Source organism: Ixodes scapularis, unplaced genomic scaffold (genome assembly GCF_016920785.2).
Source record: "Ixodes scapularis isolate PalLabHiFi unplaced genomic scaffold, ASM1692078v2 PGA_scaffold7__128_contigs__length_106722199, whole genome shotgun sequence".
NCBI classification, from domain to species: Eukaryota; Metazoa; Arthropoda; class Arachnida; order Ixodida; family Ixodidae; genus Ixodes; species Ixodes scapularis.
Window position 1 is genome coordinate 76872337 of NW_024609882.1, and position 16111 is coordinate 76888447.

General features: G+C 48.0%; 1 protein-coding gene across 4 annotated transcripts in view; it reads right to left on the minus strand.

The window, feature by feature from the left end:
* Nucleotides 1-16111, minus strand: part of LOC115310162 (protein kinase C and casein kinase substrate in neurons protein 1) — an 87655-nt gene that overhangs the window by 14175 nt on the left and 57369 nt on the right. For 2 of the 4 annotated variants that reach the window (XM_040223254.2, XM_040223255.3), the window contains 6 exons: nt 12480-12552; nt 9359-9699; nt 7214-7435; nt 6479-6705; nt 5676-5796; nt 2898-3005 (listed from right to left, as the gene is read on the minus strand). In XM_040223254.2, the coding sequence (XP_040079188.1) occupies nt 2898-3005; nt 5676-5796; nt 6479-6705; nt 7214-7435; nt 9359-9688 (1008 nt within the window). In that variant the 5' untranslated portion in view covers nt 9689-9699; nt 12480-12552. The remainder of the gene's footprint in view (nt 1-2897; nt 3006-5675; nt 5797-6478; nt 6706-7213; nt 7436-9358; nt 9700-12479; nt 12553-16111) is intronic. The other 2 variants (XM_040498776.2, XM_040498777.2) reach the window with 1 other exon arrangement.

A 16111-nucleotide genomic window follows, 5' to 3' on the forward strand; every position in this document is an offset into this window, starting at 1 on the left:
GGGCTGGCTAAAGCCGTTGAGACTTGAGCCGGCTTGATAATGTACTTTGCATAAATGTATACGTAACAAATAAAATTAATTTTATTCTTCTGACACAATAACTGAAAAGCAACTTATTTCTCCCGAAGAACAAAAAAAAAAAAAAAAAGAAATTGCGTAATTGTTTGAAGGCACGACTCAATATTTGTGCTGTATTACAGCTTTTCTCCCTGTGTAGCCTGCAAGGTTCACAGTATTTAAAACAACTAAATAAAGCTTGCAAAGGTCAAGGCAGGAAATTCTGGAATATATTGACAGACTCTAAATAACAGATGCTCATTCTAGTCTATTTTTTCAAAATATGCTACCTAAAAGTAATTGAATATCTAAAATCTGGGACAATCTCAATGACTGATAAACTTGATGGCAGATGCACATTCAAGCCCATCTTTAGAGATATATCCAGAAACAATTCAAATAACATAAAACACAAGACAAATATGAACTTCGTGGTGATAATTTCTCCATGTTGCTCATGACGAAAATGGTACATCACGACTTTTTTCAAGCTGCAAGTTTCGTCCGACTTTGCACCCCCCTTTTTTCGCACATGTGTACCGGGCACCTCGAGACGGTGCCTCCACCTAGTGTTAGTGGAAGGGAACCCCAGACAACTATCACAGAGAGAAGAGAAAGATGTTAGCCGCAACGCCGTCGACAGCCGCCGACCCTGCAAGAGCAGAAACCAGTTGAGCAAAGACAGCTTGGAGGCACTTTTGTCTGGTGGGCACAAACACTGCACAGATGTGACTGCACTCGAGCACCAAAAGGGGCGAGTGCCGCTCACATTTCGAGGGCTACGACGCACCCCAGAACACTCTTGTGACTCGGGGAGCAGAGCTGTAAAGGTCACTTAAAAAGCAACTGAACTTTATGATACAGTGTTGCTTTGTTACTCAGAAACGTAAGGCACTCCTTTGAGCTACTGCTCAAACGTCCCGTACGCAGAACACATTAGCGATGTGTAAGCAAATCTGGGCAGCGTGACGTTGCATGGCACGGTTACGGGACGTCGTGTTACACCATTGTGGTGTCTCGTCAGAGCACAATATGACGCCGTAATGTCCCGTGAGCCGGTGAGACCCTATGTCGACTTAGTGGTCGAGCAACCCATATTAGCACGAGCCACATGATTATGACCCACACCTGGTGACCTGCTAAATTTACTTGACAGCACCATACGGCAACACAAAACTTTTTTGATGCATTCTGCATTCAAAACTAATGTGCATTTCTGTTACTTTTACGGCATCCAGTAAATGTTGAAGTTTACAGAAAATGCTGGTTGGTTAAGCATTTACTATGGAAAGTATGCTGGTACAGTTCCGTATTGACTCTGGACATTGTTCATGGCAGAGACTGAGGTAAAGACAACACACAGCGCCGACGTCGAGACAAAATCGCCGAGTGTTTACGGATTCGTCGGCATAATTTTGAGATGTAACTGCAACCGAACTAAGTCACAATTTACAAGTTCCTCCGAAACCGAAAGTAAGTCAGTTACTGAAATTTCACCAACGTAGGGACCATCTAGTTAATAGAATTGTAACTAAATAAACAAGTCGCATGCTTTTTAACAAGTCACTTTACAGCTCGGCTCTTAGGACAGACATTTCAGTCCTTGTGGCGAAAAAACACAGGGAAAGGCGGGAGAAACCTTTCCGAGCAGACGGGAACCGCAAGAGGGGGGGGCTGGCTTAAACGTTCCACGCGGCAGGCGTCCTCAACGTGCGGCATGTCGTCCCGTGGGGCAATTAGTTTCGTCCGTTTAAACGCAACGCATAAACCGGTTGCCCGACACTGAAAGCTGCAATTTCCAAGAAAAAACATAAGGCAAAGGTTTCTGCACATTTGGACCTTGGAGGCACTGCACGGGTGAAGGACCGTAAATAAAATCCATTTTTTGCCACTACGTCTAGCTTTCTCTTTTTCCATGAAACAAAAACTTGTACTTTGCGCCGCTCAGGCATTTGTTGCGAGTAAACCCCGAGAGGGGCAAACCATCTATCTCCCTGGTTTTTCGGTTAGTGGCTTTCACAGTTTTACAAAGATGAATATTGCTTCTTTCCAAGTTTGCTTTCAAACTTTGACGAACTGTCACCACAGGAGTGGCATTTTTAATATGTGCAGGGACTGCCATTGTTGTCGCCAAATCATAAAGCAAGCCGCACGGTCACTTGCTTCGGTCGCTGCTGTCAAGGCAAATTACCGTCGGAGGGGCGCGCTCGCTTAACACCTAAAGGTGTATTCACACGAGGGAGAAATCCCGGGGATTTCTCCACAACACGCGCATCCCACGACGAAAACGTCAGGCTTTGCGGTGTGCAAAAGCCTCAAGTTTTCTCCTCGTGATGCGCGCGTGCCGCGGAGAAATCCCCGGGATTTCTCCCTCGTGTGAATACCCCTTAAATAATATAGCTGTGAAGTTCGACTTCCTGCATCACCTACCGGCGGCCAGTGGCTGGGACCAATGTTCAATTGCCGCGTGCGGCTGGGACTTGCGTTTAATTAGTGATTGGACATGAGTCAATCAAAGATTAAACATGAGCCAATTGGTAAGTGATTAAGTCAATTAGTGATCGAACACCAGCCAATCAGCAATCAAATACAAGGCAATCGGCGATTGAGCCCGAGCTAATCGGCAATTAAATGCGAGTCGATCGGCGATTGGACGCAAAGAAATCGGCGACCGGACACAAGCCTCGGCCAAACACCACGGGAACAGCACAGCTCTAAGGCCCTGTTATCTGGGAGGTGATGGTGATGATGGCATTGAAGGAAGAAGAAAACGTCGGTCACTATGCGCCTGTGCCAGCCCCCTTTGGGAACGGGAGAGGGAGGAGGAGAGGGTGCTTTACGGGCAGCTCTTCGCCAATCTTGTGCTGGTTGACGAGGGTGATGCCGCTCTCCGGAATGGCCGCCTTCTTGCTCTTCCCGACGATGTCCCGGAATTCCTCGGAGTACTCCTAGTCAAGGGGAGACACGGGGTTGGCAGACAAGCACACACAGGCAGTGAGGGGGGGGGGGTTCTTACGCCCCCCCCAAATGCCTCCCAGACGGTTACGCCCAATCTTCCAGTCAACGTGCTGGGCTGTACTACCGGCGATGAGCCATGTTCCATTCACGCCTAAGCCGACAGCGCAGTGGGAACTATAGGCTCGCTGGACTAATCAACCGCCTCCTTTTTGTCATCCAACCCTGCTGTCCAAGCGTGGGTACAGGCGGGGGAGTGATCGTGTGCCAAAAGATAGACGTACGACCAGTCTAATGAGTACGTGGCTTCCATCCAGACAGTTAAGTAGTTACTTCTACCTAGTTACTTTTTTTGGTAACGAGTAACCTATTTAGTTACTTTTTCTGGAAAAGGAACAAGTAACATACTTAGTTACTTTTGAGGCCAAGTAACAAGTAATGGTATTTCGTTACTTTTGAGGAGTGACGCGTACAACACCGTTCAAACAGACTCCATTTAATTCTAACCAGGGTACGAGTCTATTACGACAAAGGCAGATGGGCAACCCGAAAAACAACTAAACAGAATGACAGTATAGCGACGTTTATCGCTGAACACGCCAGTCGAACTCTACAGCTGCAAATGTCGTTCACCCAGAGAACGCAAGAAGGTTCGTTGGTTGGACCTCCTAAAGTAATGTACAGACTAAATGTAAACCCGAAGGTTGCCAACATGAGAAGGCACAGAGCCCATCATCAACGTTGAACTTTTGAAGCAGAGAAAACGAAAGAGAGAGGGGAACCCCAGATTCACCAGCTCTTCCGGAAGCACAACACTGCCGTTCTTTCGAGCGCGTCAGTAGAACGACTTTTCAGCGTTGCCGAAAATGTATTTTCAAGAAAGAGGGGAATCTTAATTGAAGAATTCGTGGCAGCTGCCCTATGGTTCTAGTATGATCTACCTATTTCACGAAGTCTGAAAATTTGCAGTCGTCCCACTTCTTTATGAAACATGCAACTGAGTCTCTTGCGGTTTTCTTTTTTTGCACCGAGAAAAAGGAAGGCAACAAATCTTTCCCTTACTTGCCACGAAAAAATAAAAAGGTTAAACGACGTATATGCGTTACGTTTTGCGACAGTGTGAATTCCTCTCGGGCAGCGATGGACGGATACAAACAAAAATGTCAATCACGAGGATGTAGCCCACGGTACAAGGTCTGCCATAAGTGACTTCTCTAATAGCAAATAGAACAAATTAACTGCAAGAGCACATTCCCTTTAACTTAGTGTACTGATGTCATTTTGTCTCCTGCCTACACAAATTTTGGCCGATTCAAATAACCCCCGTGACCCCGAGCCCCCCCCCGACTCCAGTCATCGAGATACAACCGTATTCGCGCGTTAGCGAACTTCTACAAAGATGTGACCTAGAAGGTTCGAACTGTAAAGCAAAAATACATCTAGCTAGGAATCCAACTCTTTTCCTTGCAAAACCTTTAGGTCAAATACCAGAGGCTGGGGGTAGGGTGAAGTGCACAAATCTCCGGAGAAAAATGCGTCAACCACAATAAACACGCATTAAGCGGACAGACATGGGATGCACACATCATGCATTACCTGCAATCCGGTGCCACATACTAAATGACACTGAGCCCAGTAAGCATTCTTTTGGCGTCCGAAGCGAATCAGGTTGCGCATTGAGCAGCATAGCCAAGCAGGAATCCAAGCCAGCCAAAATATTAACGAGAGGAGAGGAGGTTTTCCGTCTAGGGACACAGCATTGCCGTGCCAGTTATGCAACACATGCAATATTTGCGCCCTGAATTTGCCATTCTCCATTTTTTTTTGTTTATAGATACTACTTTTATTCCTTCAAAGAAATGCAAGAAGAGTGGCACAATATAAAAAGCACCCTAATCACGGTGAACCTACCAACAATCAGCGTGTTGGATGAACACTGGTTCACATTATATGTGCAATCAGATCCCCAAGGTTGAGAAAATATTTTATGGCCACTGCATTTTTGGGGTTTCAGCATTAAGCATGCTCTCTCTCCACTGTTCATCCCGTGGTTTCAGACATTTTAAACTGGGAACAGTTTCAGAACCTCACAGTACGAGATTCTAATGGAACCCTTTTTGTTTGCCCAGACATGCTGTGCAGACACCATTTATGCCTCACTTCATCTGACGCCGAACCAAACGTTTGCAAAAAAGAGAACACGTCCGGTTCTGGAGATATTCGTGCAATTCAGCGTAGCTCACTTGGGTGCATATGCACTTGACAATACCCTAAAATGAGTTTGAGTCTAGCTAGTGGCATAACCTCTACAGGAGCTTGCCAGGTCGATTCTGAAGGTTCCATGTAGGCCAAGAGAGTATAGAAATGCTCCGAGATGCAATCAGATTCACCGCAGGAACAAACTTGCCTTACGAAACACATTTTACGGGATACCTTTCATTGAAGAGAACATAGATTCAAATATAGTGGAAAACAGCCTTCCAACTTCACTTAAAAATGAAGCCTTACTTGAACCAGGCACCAGTATACATGTACAGGCTGCAGTTGACTGCCGCCAATCATTCAACCACCGGTTGTGTTGAATGGACTCTAGAGCCTCCAACCTGACCACACTCGCTTCCCACTCGTCAATTGGCCCGCAGAGTGGTGTGCTGCGAGCTCACCTCAAACTGTGGCCAATTCATGGCCATCCCGACCCCGTGGTTGTTGGACCACCACTTGAGGTCCTTGGAAGCATCCGCATTCTGGATTGTGTGCCGATACTCCTCGTAGATCTGCGGCAGCCTGCACACAGTCATACACAGCATCACCCGCTGGAAACCTCACCCAGTTAGAGCAATCAGTCACCTTCAAGCATTTATCTGAGCTACCCTATACAACCCACAGTCGAGAAAAATTCCTAGAAAAATCCGACGCCCATTCTGGACTGGAAATAAAAAAGCATCGTCCCCCAGCCCATTAGGTCTGTGACACGAAGGACATATAAGACGGGTACCAAGTTCGAGACACTCTGTCCCTACTTCCCCTTTTAGGCATTTCAGTCCTTGCTCCAGTTTCAGGTTTTTGGTATCTTGGTAAACGTCCACCAGCTTGCATGCACTATAATTGTAGTTTAGCCACCAGGTATCTCCTGAATAAAATTTTAAGCCCTAAGTTATCCTGTTAGTGCATGGTCGCTGCCCAATGTTCCGTCTGCATGTGTGCAGGAAAGATGGTTGGTGGAGAGATGGTTGTACAAAACGTGCCAGAATGCAACAATAGCATCTATATTTCCAGTTCCAAAAATAAAATGTGGACATTCCAAATTTTTTGGCTTTAGGTTTTTCGGTAACAGACAGCAAGGGTGGTGGCCTTTGGATGAATACGGCCTTTATGAGGAAAGTATACAGGGCACAAATACGGGGCATCTCCTTACGACCGAGTTGTTACCACAGACGCAGCGAGAGATAATGGGAAGCAGACATACTCTGGGTCTGTGGAGATGTTGAGGCAGGCGTGGATGCCAAAGAGCATCTCCTTGAAGAAGTGCAGGCGGCGCTGCTCAAACTCCTGGCACTTGTCGAAGACCACAGTCATGTCCTCCATGTACTTGGCATTGTACTCGTTGATCTCCTGCAGCGAGGCCTCGTAGCGCTCGCGCGTGCGCTGCACCTCCTCCTTGCAGCGCTGCACGCGGTCCTGAAGCTTCTTCACCTGCATGGCAGCACCCACCCGCGCACAAAACACCTAATCACAACCGGGAACTCGTCAAACTTAAAACAACGAGGGGTCTGGGATTGGCCGTTTGGTGTACCCACAGGCACACCAGACGTCCAATCACAATTGGGCGCTTGACGAACTTGAACAACTAGGGTGCTCCCGATAGCGTTCGGGTGTTTGGTGCACTCACCTGTGCACCAGACACCCGATCACAACCAGGCACTTGTTGAAACAATAAGGGGGCTCCTTTGTAGCAATTCGGTATTCAGTGCACTGAGCATGCAACCACGAGCAGGCACTTGCTAAACCCAAAACAATGAGGGCTCTCCGATTGAGCCTACGGTGCCTGTGCACCAAACACCCTACCACAACTGGGGACTTGACGAACTTGATTGATGAAGGAACTCCTGATAACGGTTGGCTGTTTGGTGTATGCATCAAACATCTAGTCACAACCGGGCACAAACGAGAGCATTCACCGCAGACTGAGGGAGACAGAGACCTGGTCCGGGGACAGAGACGTGTCGGCCCCTGCGTTGCGTTCCTGGTTAGTGGCAGAGCGTTCCCCCTTGCATGCCGCATGGTAATCTGTCCGTGACCGGTCCACCTTGGCCAGTAGCTTGGCCCAGGGCTTCTGGGCCTTCTTGAAAGCTTCGTCCAGTTCCCGCCGCTCCCGCAGTTGCATCATCGACCGGTGGAAGTTCTCCTTCTGCCAGCCCTTCACCTGTGTACCAGAGGTTGAAATTTTGGGTTGAACTCTTTATTGTATAGAAATGTGAAATGTGTTGTTTTTTCTCTTTTTTTTTTCCTGTAAACACCCTGAACAAAATGAAAAGTATTAACAAATAATAAGTAAACTCACAACCACCTCAAAACAAAGAGAGCTGTTCCCTCACCCTCAAACTCACCACTAGAACACAAACTTCCACCTTCATGGCTGAACTTCCTTTCAGACTCACCAAGCACCCCACTAGGTTTTACTTCTGGAGTACCTCAAAGAAATGTCCTGGGGACGCTATTGTTTTTAATCTACGTCAATGATATTACTTTTACTGTTGTCCCGGACGTAAGCACGAGACTACTTGCGGACGATTGCGTATTATTTGAAGATATAACACGCACCGATGATCAAATCACACTAAATATAAGTTTGCATTATACAGTCTAATCTCGTTAATTCATACTCGAGAGGAAAGGAAAATTTGTGTGAATAAAGCAAAGGTTGAATTACCGGGAGCTTCCTCCCATAGAGACACATAGGATGGGACCAGCATGTTAGTTTGAATTGTTCACAAGTTTGAATTAAGAGAGTTTGAATTAACGAGATTCGACTGTATACAGGATTGGTGTGATTATTGCAAGATGTCCTTGAATCTTGAAAAAACTGACTCTTAGAATCACAAATTAAAAGAAGCCACTTTCTTCTCAGTACGATATTAAGGGTTATAACGTCCCTGAGATAGATCACTGCAAGTATCTTGGGCTGATAATTGACAAGAGTGAACTTATTAAGACATATAGATAACATTACATCTGCTGCTTTTAGAAAGCTTGGTCATATTAGTCACAAACTAAAGAACACACCGAACAATGTCAAATGAATAGACTAAAATACGCTCGTGAGATCTAAACTTGAATATGGAAGCATAGTGTGGAATCCTTTTGTTCAACGCCGCGTGGGCTGGGCGGTATCAAGCGATAGATAGGCGATGGCACCGGTGACTCTCTCGGAACCAACCAACCTTTATTCCACAACTTTCCCTTATATACATAGGCGATGCACAGCTAGCGCCATCTCGGGAATCTGAAGCTAAACCTGGCAACACCTGATTGGCGACCCCTACATCTTTTACTAAAAAAAGACAGATAAGCTAGAAAGAGTTCAATCATGGGCAGTTAGATTTAATTAGTGAATTCAAGCGGTTGGACTCTCCTTCCTCCCCGATGCAAATGAACAATAGTGAATTGGTGCAGGAGCGAAGGAAAATAGCAAGGCTTAGGTTTCTGTTTGTTCTCACAAATGATAAGCTTTCTATTATTGCAACGCAAATCTAAAACAGATCACCGCTAGACAGACCAGACCTCACCAGCCACGTGACCCGACTCCTCGCTTTGCTCGCACGAACCTTTTCAAATTTCTTTTTTTTCAAGGATGATTAATCATTGGAATTCCCTTCCTACTGAGGAACTTTCCTCTTTCCAATTCATGATTGCATAGGTTTCTTATTGCTACTTTACATTTTGCTCCCGGTGGCTTGTTGCGTTTCTGTACAATCTTGTTTTTGTTGCATTTTTGTCGAAGATTTTGTGGTGTGCATTTTCTGGTAATGCGGACAATATATTTGGTTCTATTCACTCACTGCTGCTTGGATTATCATGGTCTGCACTATGTCACAAATTATGAACAAAACCAAAAAACACTTCCTAAATGACAAGGCCGTAGTCCTTTCACCCCAACTACCAGAGGTCGGCACAAGACTGGACAAGAGCACCACGTTGGCACCGCGCCGATTCGAGCGCCAATTCGAGTGCTGAAATCCACTCCCCATGCCAACCTCCCGCGGGCAATGCGGGGAATCCGGCACTAAGGCACCGTTGTCCAGGAGTCGCCGACCATGACGCAGAAGGAGAATGCGGAGGGGCAAACCTGCGGCACGACGTCGTTGAGCAGGCGGTCCCTGACGCGGAGGTGCATCTCGCAGGTGCGCTCGGCCTCGAGCAGGGCCCCCTTCCAGGCAGCCTCCGTGGTGCCGTACTCTGGCCCCTTGTCGATGAGGTCCGCCCACTTGCGTGCCCAGGCCCTGAGTCCCTTGGCGTAGGCCTTCTCCACCTCCGACCGCTCCTGCACCAGCTGCACCAGGTCAGAGCAGAGCCGGTGGCCATCCTCCGTGCGCTTGCTCGTGCGCTTGTAGTTGCCGGGCTCCCAGAAGCTTTCGCTGCCAGCCACTAGCAGGGCCTCGTCGCTGTGGTGAGACATGCCGCCCACACCTGCAAAGAAGCCACCCCTCTTCAACACTCCGTTTCGCTCTGAATCCGATAGCAGACGATGCCACAATCCAGCGGGGTCGATCTGGCTGCACTCAAAGTGCACTCGTCGTTTCACTTAGTCTGCTGTCAAGTGATGGGGGAGACCTTTTGCACTGCTAAAAGTCGTCTCATTGATCATAGGAAAAAAAGTGCTCATACTGTCCACTAAACAAATGTGCAAGAGCATGACCACAGTGAACCTACATAACGAAAATGGCCTCGGTGACCCTCGTAGTTAGGCTAAGTTAATGTTAGTGTTCCTTCCAGTTTGAATTGTGCTCCATTTAGTGTGCCTGTTCGTCGCTGCTGCGGCATTCGATTACTTCCATTGCGGAAATGCCGATATATCCGGTGACTTGCCAAGTTCCCATGAGTAGTTGGGAAAATTTAATGTTGAGGTAGAATTTTCTGTGCGAGCACGATTTCAGAAGGGGGGTTCAAAACCCCCTTCTGAGACGCGCTATCTCCCCCGTCTCCAAAACCTTCGGCTTTCAAAAGCCCACTCAGAGGCACTCTCCATACTGGCTTACCCCGCTTGCTCCCACCGCCCCCCCCCCCCCCCCCCCCCCTCCCCCGAGTCACATTATCGCTCGACCTTGTGTGGCCGAGTCCAGAACAATGCAATTCTGTGCATTGTTCGAATATTGAGGTCGGAGAGTTTGACACACGACTTCAATTTCTACAAGAAGTGGAGTTGGGCTACTTGGTGTAACAGCTTAAAGGGGCCCTGCAATCATATTTAAGCGTCTACCTTTTTTGAGGTTTCCACGTCTCTTGGGGTTCGGGCAAGCCAGCGGGCACGGAGAGAGTAACTAAATATCAGTGCGTCGTATTTTAACCGGACAACGCGGAAACCTCCTCCACCGACGATGGCGACCCGCGGTACCAAAAGCGCGCAAAATGTGACGACTTTGGTCCTGGGCTTACTACTGGTCAGAGCCGCTAAAAGCTTTTTTTTAGTCAAAATACAAAATATACGTGGTGCGAATCGTTTCAGATATGTATGAAAGTAGTTTTTGTTCAGTATTTTAGATCAGAAAAGAAATGAATGCAGTTTATAAAGTACGGAAACAAAAAATTACTCGTTGACATACCGGCCACCAAGCGGTGGAAAAGGCGGCGCACATTAGAAAGGATTAGTGGGATCAGGCGCCGACACGAAAAGGTCCCGGATGTACGCGGCGGCGCTGCGGTCGTATGGACAGGAGGATCCAACCGGCTCCGAGCGTTCCGAAGGCCTTTGGCGAGAAGCTTTGTCTTGCGGTTCGGCCGTTTCGCGGTATGGCAGCGCGAAGTGGCTCGCATTCTGAACTGATCTTTACCCCGTGTTTGCTGTCGTTTGTGGCCAATGAAGTGTCATGCTGAATTGGTGTTTAATCGCGCAACAAATGCAATTAGAGCTGCTCTGGCTGCCCGCTGCATAAAGCCTATCCAGAACATGCTTTAGTGGCGCCCTCTCGCGCCGTGGACACGGAGTGCGGCAGCCGTGAGCGCTCGCGATGAGCCCACTACCCCTCCTCTAGTTCACGGCCGCTCAAGCAACCAAGGACGTCATGAGGGAGGTTATTTTTTGCTTGTTTCTGTAATTTTAATTTGCCTATAACTTTTAAAATACAGCGAATTTTGAGAAAATAAAAGTTTCACTAAGTTACTACGTTAACTGCGCTCAGGTTCGGTGCAATTTAAAAACCAGTAAAAAAGTCCTTGCAGGGCCCCTTTAAGAAAACAGTGCGAGAAAAATGGAGGACTAGAGGAAGGAGGAGCACACACAACATAGTGCTGATTGGCAACAGACAACTTTACTTCTGCACGAAACAGCAAGTAAATAAGAGATGAAAAAGATAGAAACAAAACAACCAACCCAATAAAACGCACAGGATGCCGACACGATCGTGATTCAACCATTTTAGAAGCTTCCTTTTTTTGCCACATGAAAATAAACCATACTACTATTACTGCTAGTATTATAAGGTACTTTCCTCCTTCAAGGCACTCTATGTGTGTTTCAATGTCGAAGACCCACACGAAATTACAACTCTATTTGCCATTCCCTTCTAACAGTGAAGATAACAGCACCACTTTCCTCCGGACTGCGTTTTTGGCTACCTCCAAAAAGATATGGCATGCGAAAAGATATGGTATGCGAAAACATAAACAACCTTCGAGGGAGCGGCGGAAACCTGCCAGCTCCGTCGGACCCATATCGGGAGACATTCTCGCACCGATAGATAGCCCAGAAAGGCATTTTGGGTCGACCTCGCAACACAACGAACACTGCGTCCAACAGGATATCGGAAACGGGTCGCCTACGTGACTGACAGAGGGGTTGGTGCCAGGTTTCCGTCAGCCACGAGATAACCACAGCATCGTGCGCGACCATAGCGCCTGAAATGCGTCTCCGTCTGCTGTGTTTACCACGTCTTCAAATCTGGCCCCTCAATTTCCGCCCGATGACACCAGGGCAGTCATAGGATCGAGACGTCTGACAGTATGCCACGCCGGCTTTCGTAAAGTCATTTGTGGCCACTTCAGGACACTGTGGGCCACCTTTGATGCGTGGGCGGGATAGGGCGCTAAACACACCAGTCGAATGCGCATCCAGGCACCACAATCAAAGCTGTGTCAACAATCGTGCAGTGCACTGACCTTCGATGACATGAAACGCGACCATGCGCCGTGAACTCCAGACCGATCCCCCAAAAGTGCATGGCACTGGGGATCTGGCCGAGGTTTGTGCCCACCTGAAGCAGCGGCGTTCCCGGTCAGCAGGTCCCAGTGGCCAGCATCGACTTCAGGCCCACCAGAAAGTCAGCTCTGGGGGAAAGAAGGAGAAAGGTCACGCGGGCAATCTACACCCCATGTTCGCAGCTACTTCCCAGGTAGCCAGGTGGACCGGTGGCAAAGTGTTTTAACATGACGCAGCTCGGGGCACGTGAAGCAGAAGCTCGAGCTGCAGAACCCAGGAATTTCGGGTCCAATCCACATCCCTGCCCATTTGAATATGGACGAGCGTCGATTGTACCGGCATGTGGTCGTGTATCGCTACTACATGATGCATGTTAAAGACCCTGGGCTAGCAGTTGTGCTGCATTGGCAATATTTTTTTTCTTAGGCGGAGACACCATCTCACTGTCCGAACATGCAAGCAACAGAAAAATTCTGAGGTGGTTACTGTCTGCAGCAGCCAACCCAGCACGCCTGATTATGTGGATCACCTGTTACAAAAAGACAACCTCTCATGGATTGTGACTTAGCTCTGAAGAAGCTTGCACACCACAAGTTTGTACTGTGAGGTTTCTGAAGTTTTTCTTTCAAGTCCAGAGTAATTAAAAGAAATCATCTCATGGTTCCTATCATTGAGGCAATCCCTCGACCCCAGGTTGAAAAGATTGCATCAGGCAAGATCTCATACAGGGCATCCCAACCAACATGCATCCAGCTTAAATAAAAAGATAAAATAAAAAAGAAGTGTTTTACGAAAATGAAACAAACTGCACATTGCCAGCAAGTGTCTTGCAAAAGTGCTCACATTTTTCCATTGGGCCCGATTGATCGAGTTGGACGAAACACGAGAATAACGGAGAGGCAAAACCCACGGGAGGGGAGCGAGTCAAACATGCAGTCTTCGACGGTCTGGGAAAAAATGCTCACTTCCATCGCGGCCGCTTCTGTGCTTCCCAACTCGAGAACAAAACATTATCCCAACTCACGGCTTTCACCTTTGTTCTAGGTAGAAAATTCCCCACAACATACTTTTTTCCCGTCAAAATAAAAAAATTTACTTTTTTCCTCCGCAATTCGATGTGAAATCGCACTCTTATTCATATTCCGCCGAAAATGCGATAGGATGCAGCAGAGTGCGAGCAATGGCGCAAAACGGCAGAAGCTGAATAGCAATCCCATCACTAGGTAGTTACATCGCATACTTTTGACCACCATGTGTATGTGTGTGTGTGTGAAAGAAAAAGGTAGAAAAAGCAGCTTTTTTTTTTTAAAGGGGGGGGGGGGGGGGATTTTGAGTGACGGCTGGGCAAATCTGGGACACAGAAGAGGGTCCCGGTAAGAGGGGAGCTCCTTTAGCCCCCTCCCTGGCGGCCATCGGAGGGCTCTTTGGATGACGTCATGTGCAAGTCATGTATAGACCAACTCATGTTAACAAACTAACCAGAGCAACCCTTAGTGGATGCCATCAGCGCCGCACATGTGCGATGAATTGGGGGCAAGAAGCTCGCCATTGCCCATAAACCATTAAAATGCAATGTTGTCGGCGTCAACGTTGGGGGCGTGGCAAGTGCGAGGTGCTTGGGGTTTTGTGTCGCGGCAGAGAAGTGCTATTCTAAAACCCTTGCGTAGCGTGAGCTAACGCAAGTGAAAAACTTAGAGCGTGCGCTAAAATTGTGTACATTATTCTAAAACTCCCTGCTGGCTAGATGGTGCAAAATAACTTCGATCTTGAAATAACAGCGGTGACGTCACCATGGTAAACACTTGCTAATAAGTAAAAGAAAACACTTTTTTTTTTGCTCCTCAGAAACTGAATTGAATTCTGTCAGTTCTCTTCGTAGATACCTCTACAGCGCGACCAGCACGACGATGTGAAATCGATTGAAAACCGAGAGAAACGTCAATTTGCGATACATTTCAGGACCAAACAACCCACGACTGTATGCATGATCCGGAAGCAACCATTGCACGCTGGGAGAAGTTTGACCAAGAACCGCCAACCACTGACGCAAAGGCATGTCGATCCCACAGACTGCCACAAAAAACAGAAACGCTGTCACGGAACTTGTCCCCCCTTAGCCGCCAAGTTACATTTCAACACGGTTGCTCCGCTTCTTCCAACGAAGTGCGCACAGCGTACGAACAAAGCAGCAACGATAACGTGACCATGACTAAAAGATATATGACCTGCGCACGTACCGCCGTGAAATGCACGCCGCATTGTTGGCCGTGAAACCGCGATGCGCTATCCTCCCGTAGCCCACGATGGGCCCGTGGCTATGCGTCCCGCACACCGCTGCGCTCCTTCCAAAGGTCACGTGACGATCACGTAGCGCTGGATTGGCTTTAGATCGCTCACAGTGCCGACTTCGCCCGTTTCGCGGACATCTGCAGCACATCGCGCAGCTGACCGCACAACGCGGCAGTGGCGTACCAACTTGTTCTTGAGTGGGGGGGGGGGGCAAACCAGACCCCCCCCCCAGGGCCAGGCAGCGGTGCCCTTGGTATCCCTCGGGCCTCGCCGGCCACTGTTTGCCCTGCCCGGAGGCGGCTGCTTCAGGGGGGGGGGGGGCAAAACACATACCTTGCCCCCCCACTCTGAGAGCTGGGGGGGCAAGCGCCCCCCTTGCCCCCCCGGTTGGTACGCCCATGCAATGCGGTATCCTCGCAGCTCGTGTTGCAGCTTTTCGCATAGAGTCTGCCGCTTGGGGCGCGTCGGGGATCCATTAACAATGACGTCATTCGCAGGCCTTGTCTTGCAGATAGTGTACTGCCAGGCGCGCAACTGCAGCGTTAGCTGAGGTGCTATAGTTCGCCGACTCGTTTTAGAGCGCTCCGATAGTAGCCGATGCCACCACGCACTCCCGTGTTCCCGCTAACTGCGATTAAGAAAGGCGTACTCCGGCGATTAAGAAATCGCCGGAGTACCCCTTTAAGGTATTCTTTTCTGGTATTTTCCGAGGAAAGTACATTCCCGATTTCACAGTACATTCCTTAAATTTTGTTTTGTTAAATTTGTATCACGAAATGATGCCTTGTCAATGCCAAAGAAAAACTGGGAGGGATATTCTACTCTTGCCAGAAACGTGAGCAGGCGACGCATCGCTCCATTTGTTGTGGTAGCGGCTTTCACGTAGCTTTTTGAACTTTCGCTACTTCTCGGTCGGCCAGCGCAAGCGAGGAGGCTTAAAATATTAGGAAAGCGAAATTAATCATAATGTAGCACCTGAGACTATGGTGTGGAACAATTAAGTTTTCAAGTCGAAGTAAAAGACAAAGACTCCAATCTGATCTGTGACATTATGATGAATTATCACCAGCGCGCTTGCACACTCATGAGGCTGACGTTACGATCTCTTCTAGTATATGTAGCCCCCTTGAGTGCAACAATCTAGTGCAAAGGCCGCCAAATTCAGAACAGGGACTTCTGAATTTGGCTCCATTACTGAAAATAACTACTCTGTGGCCACTTGACTTTATCAAATATTCGCCGCTGTTTTTGAAAATTGGCCATGCACCCCTGATTACCTCTGGCCCTGGGCAATGCATACCAGTTAGAAAATCACTATATAGGGAAATGAAAGGGCATCATGAAAGGTTCTGTTAAAATATTTCTACTTTAGTTTGAAAGTACATTGCATTTATAGTA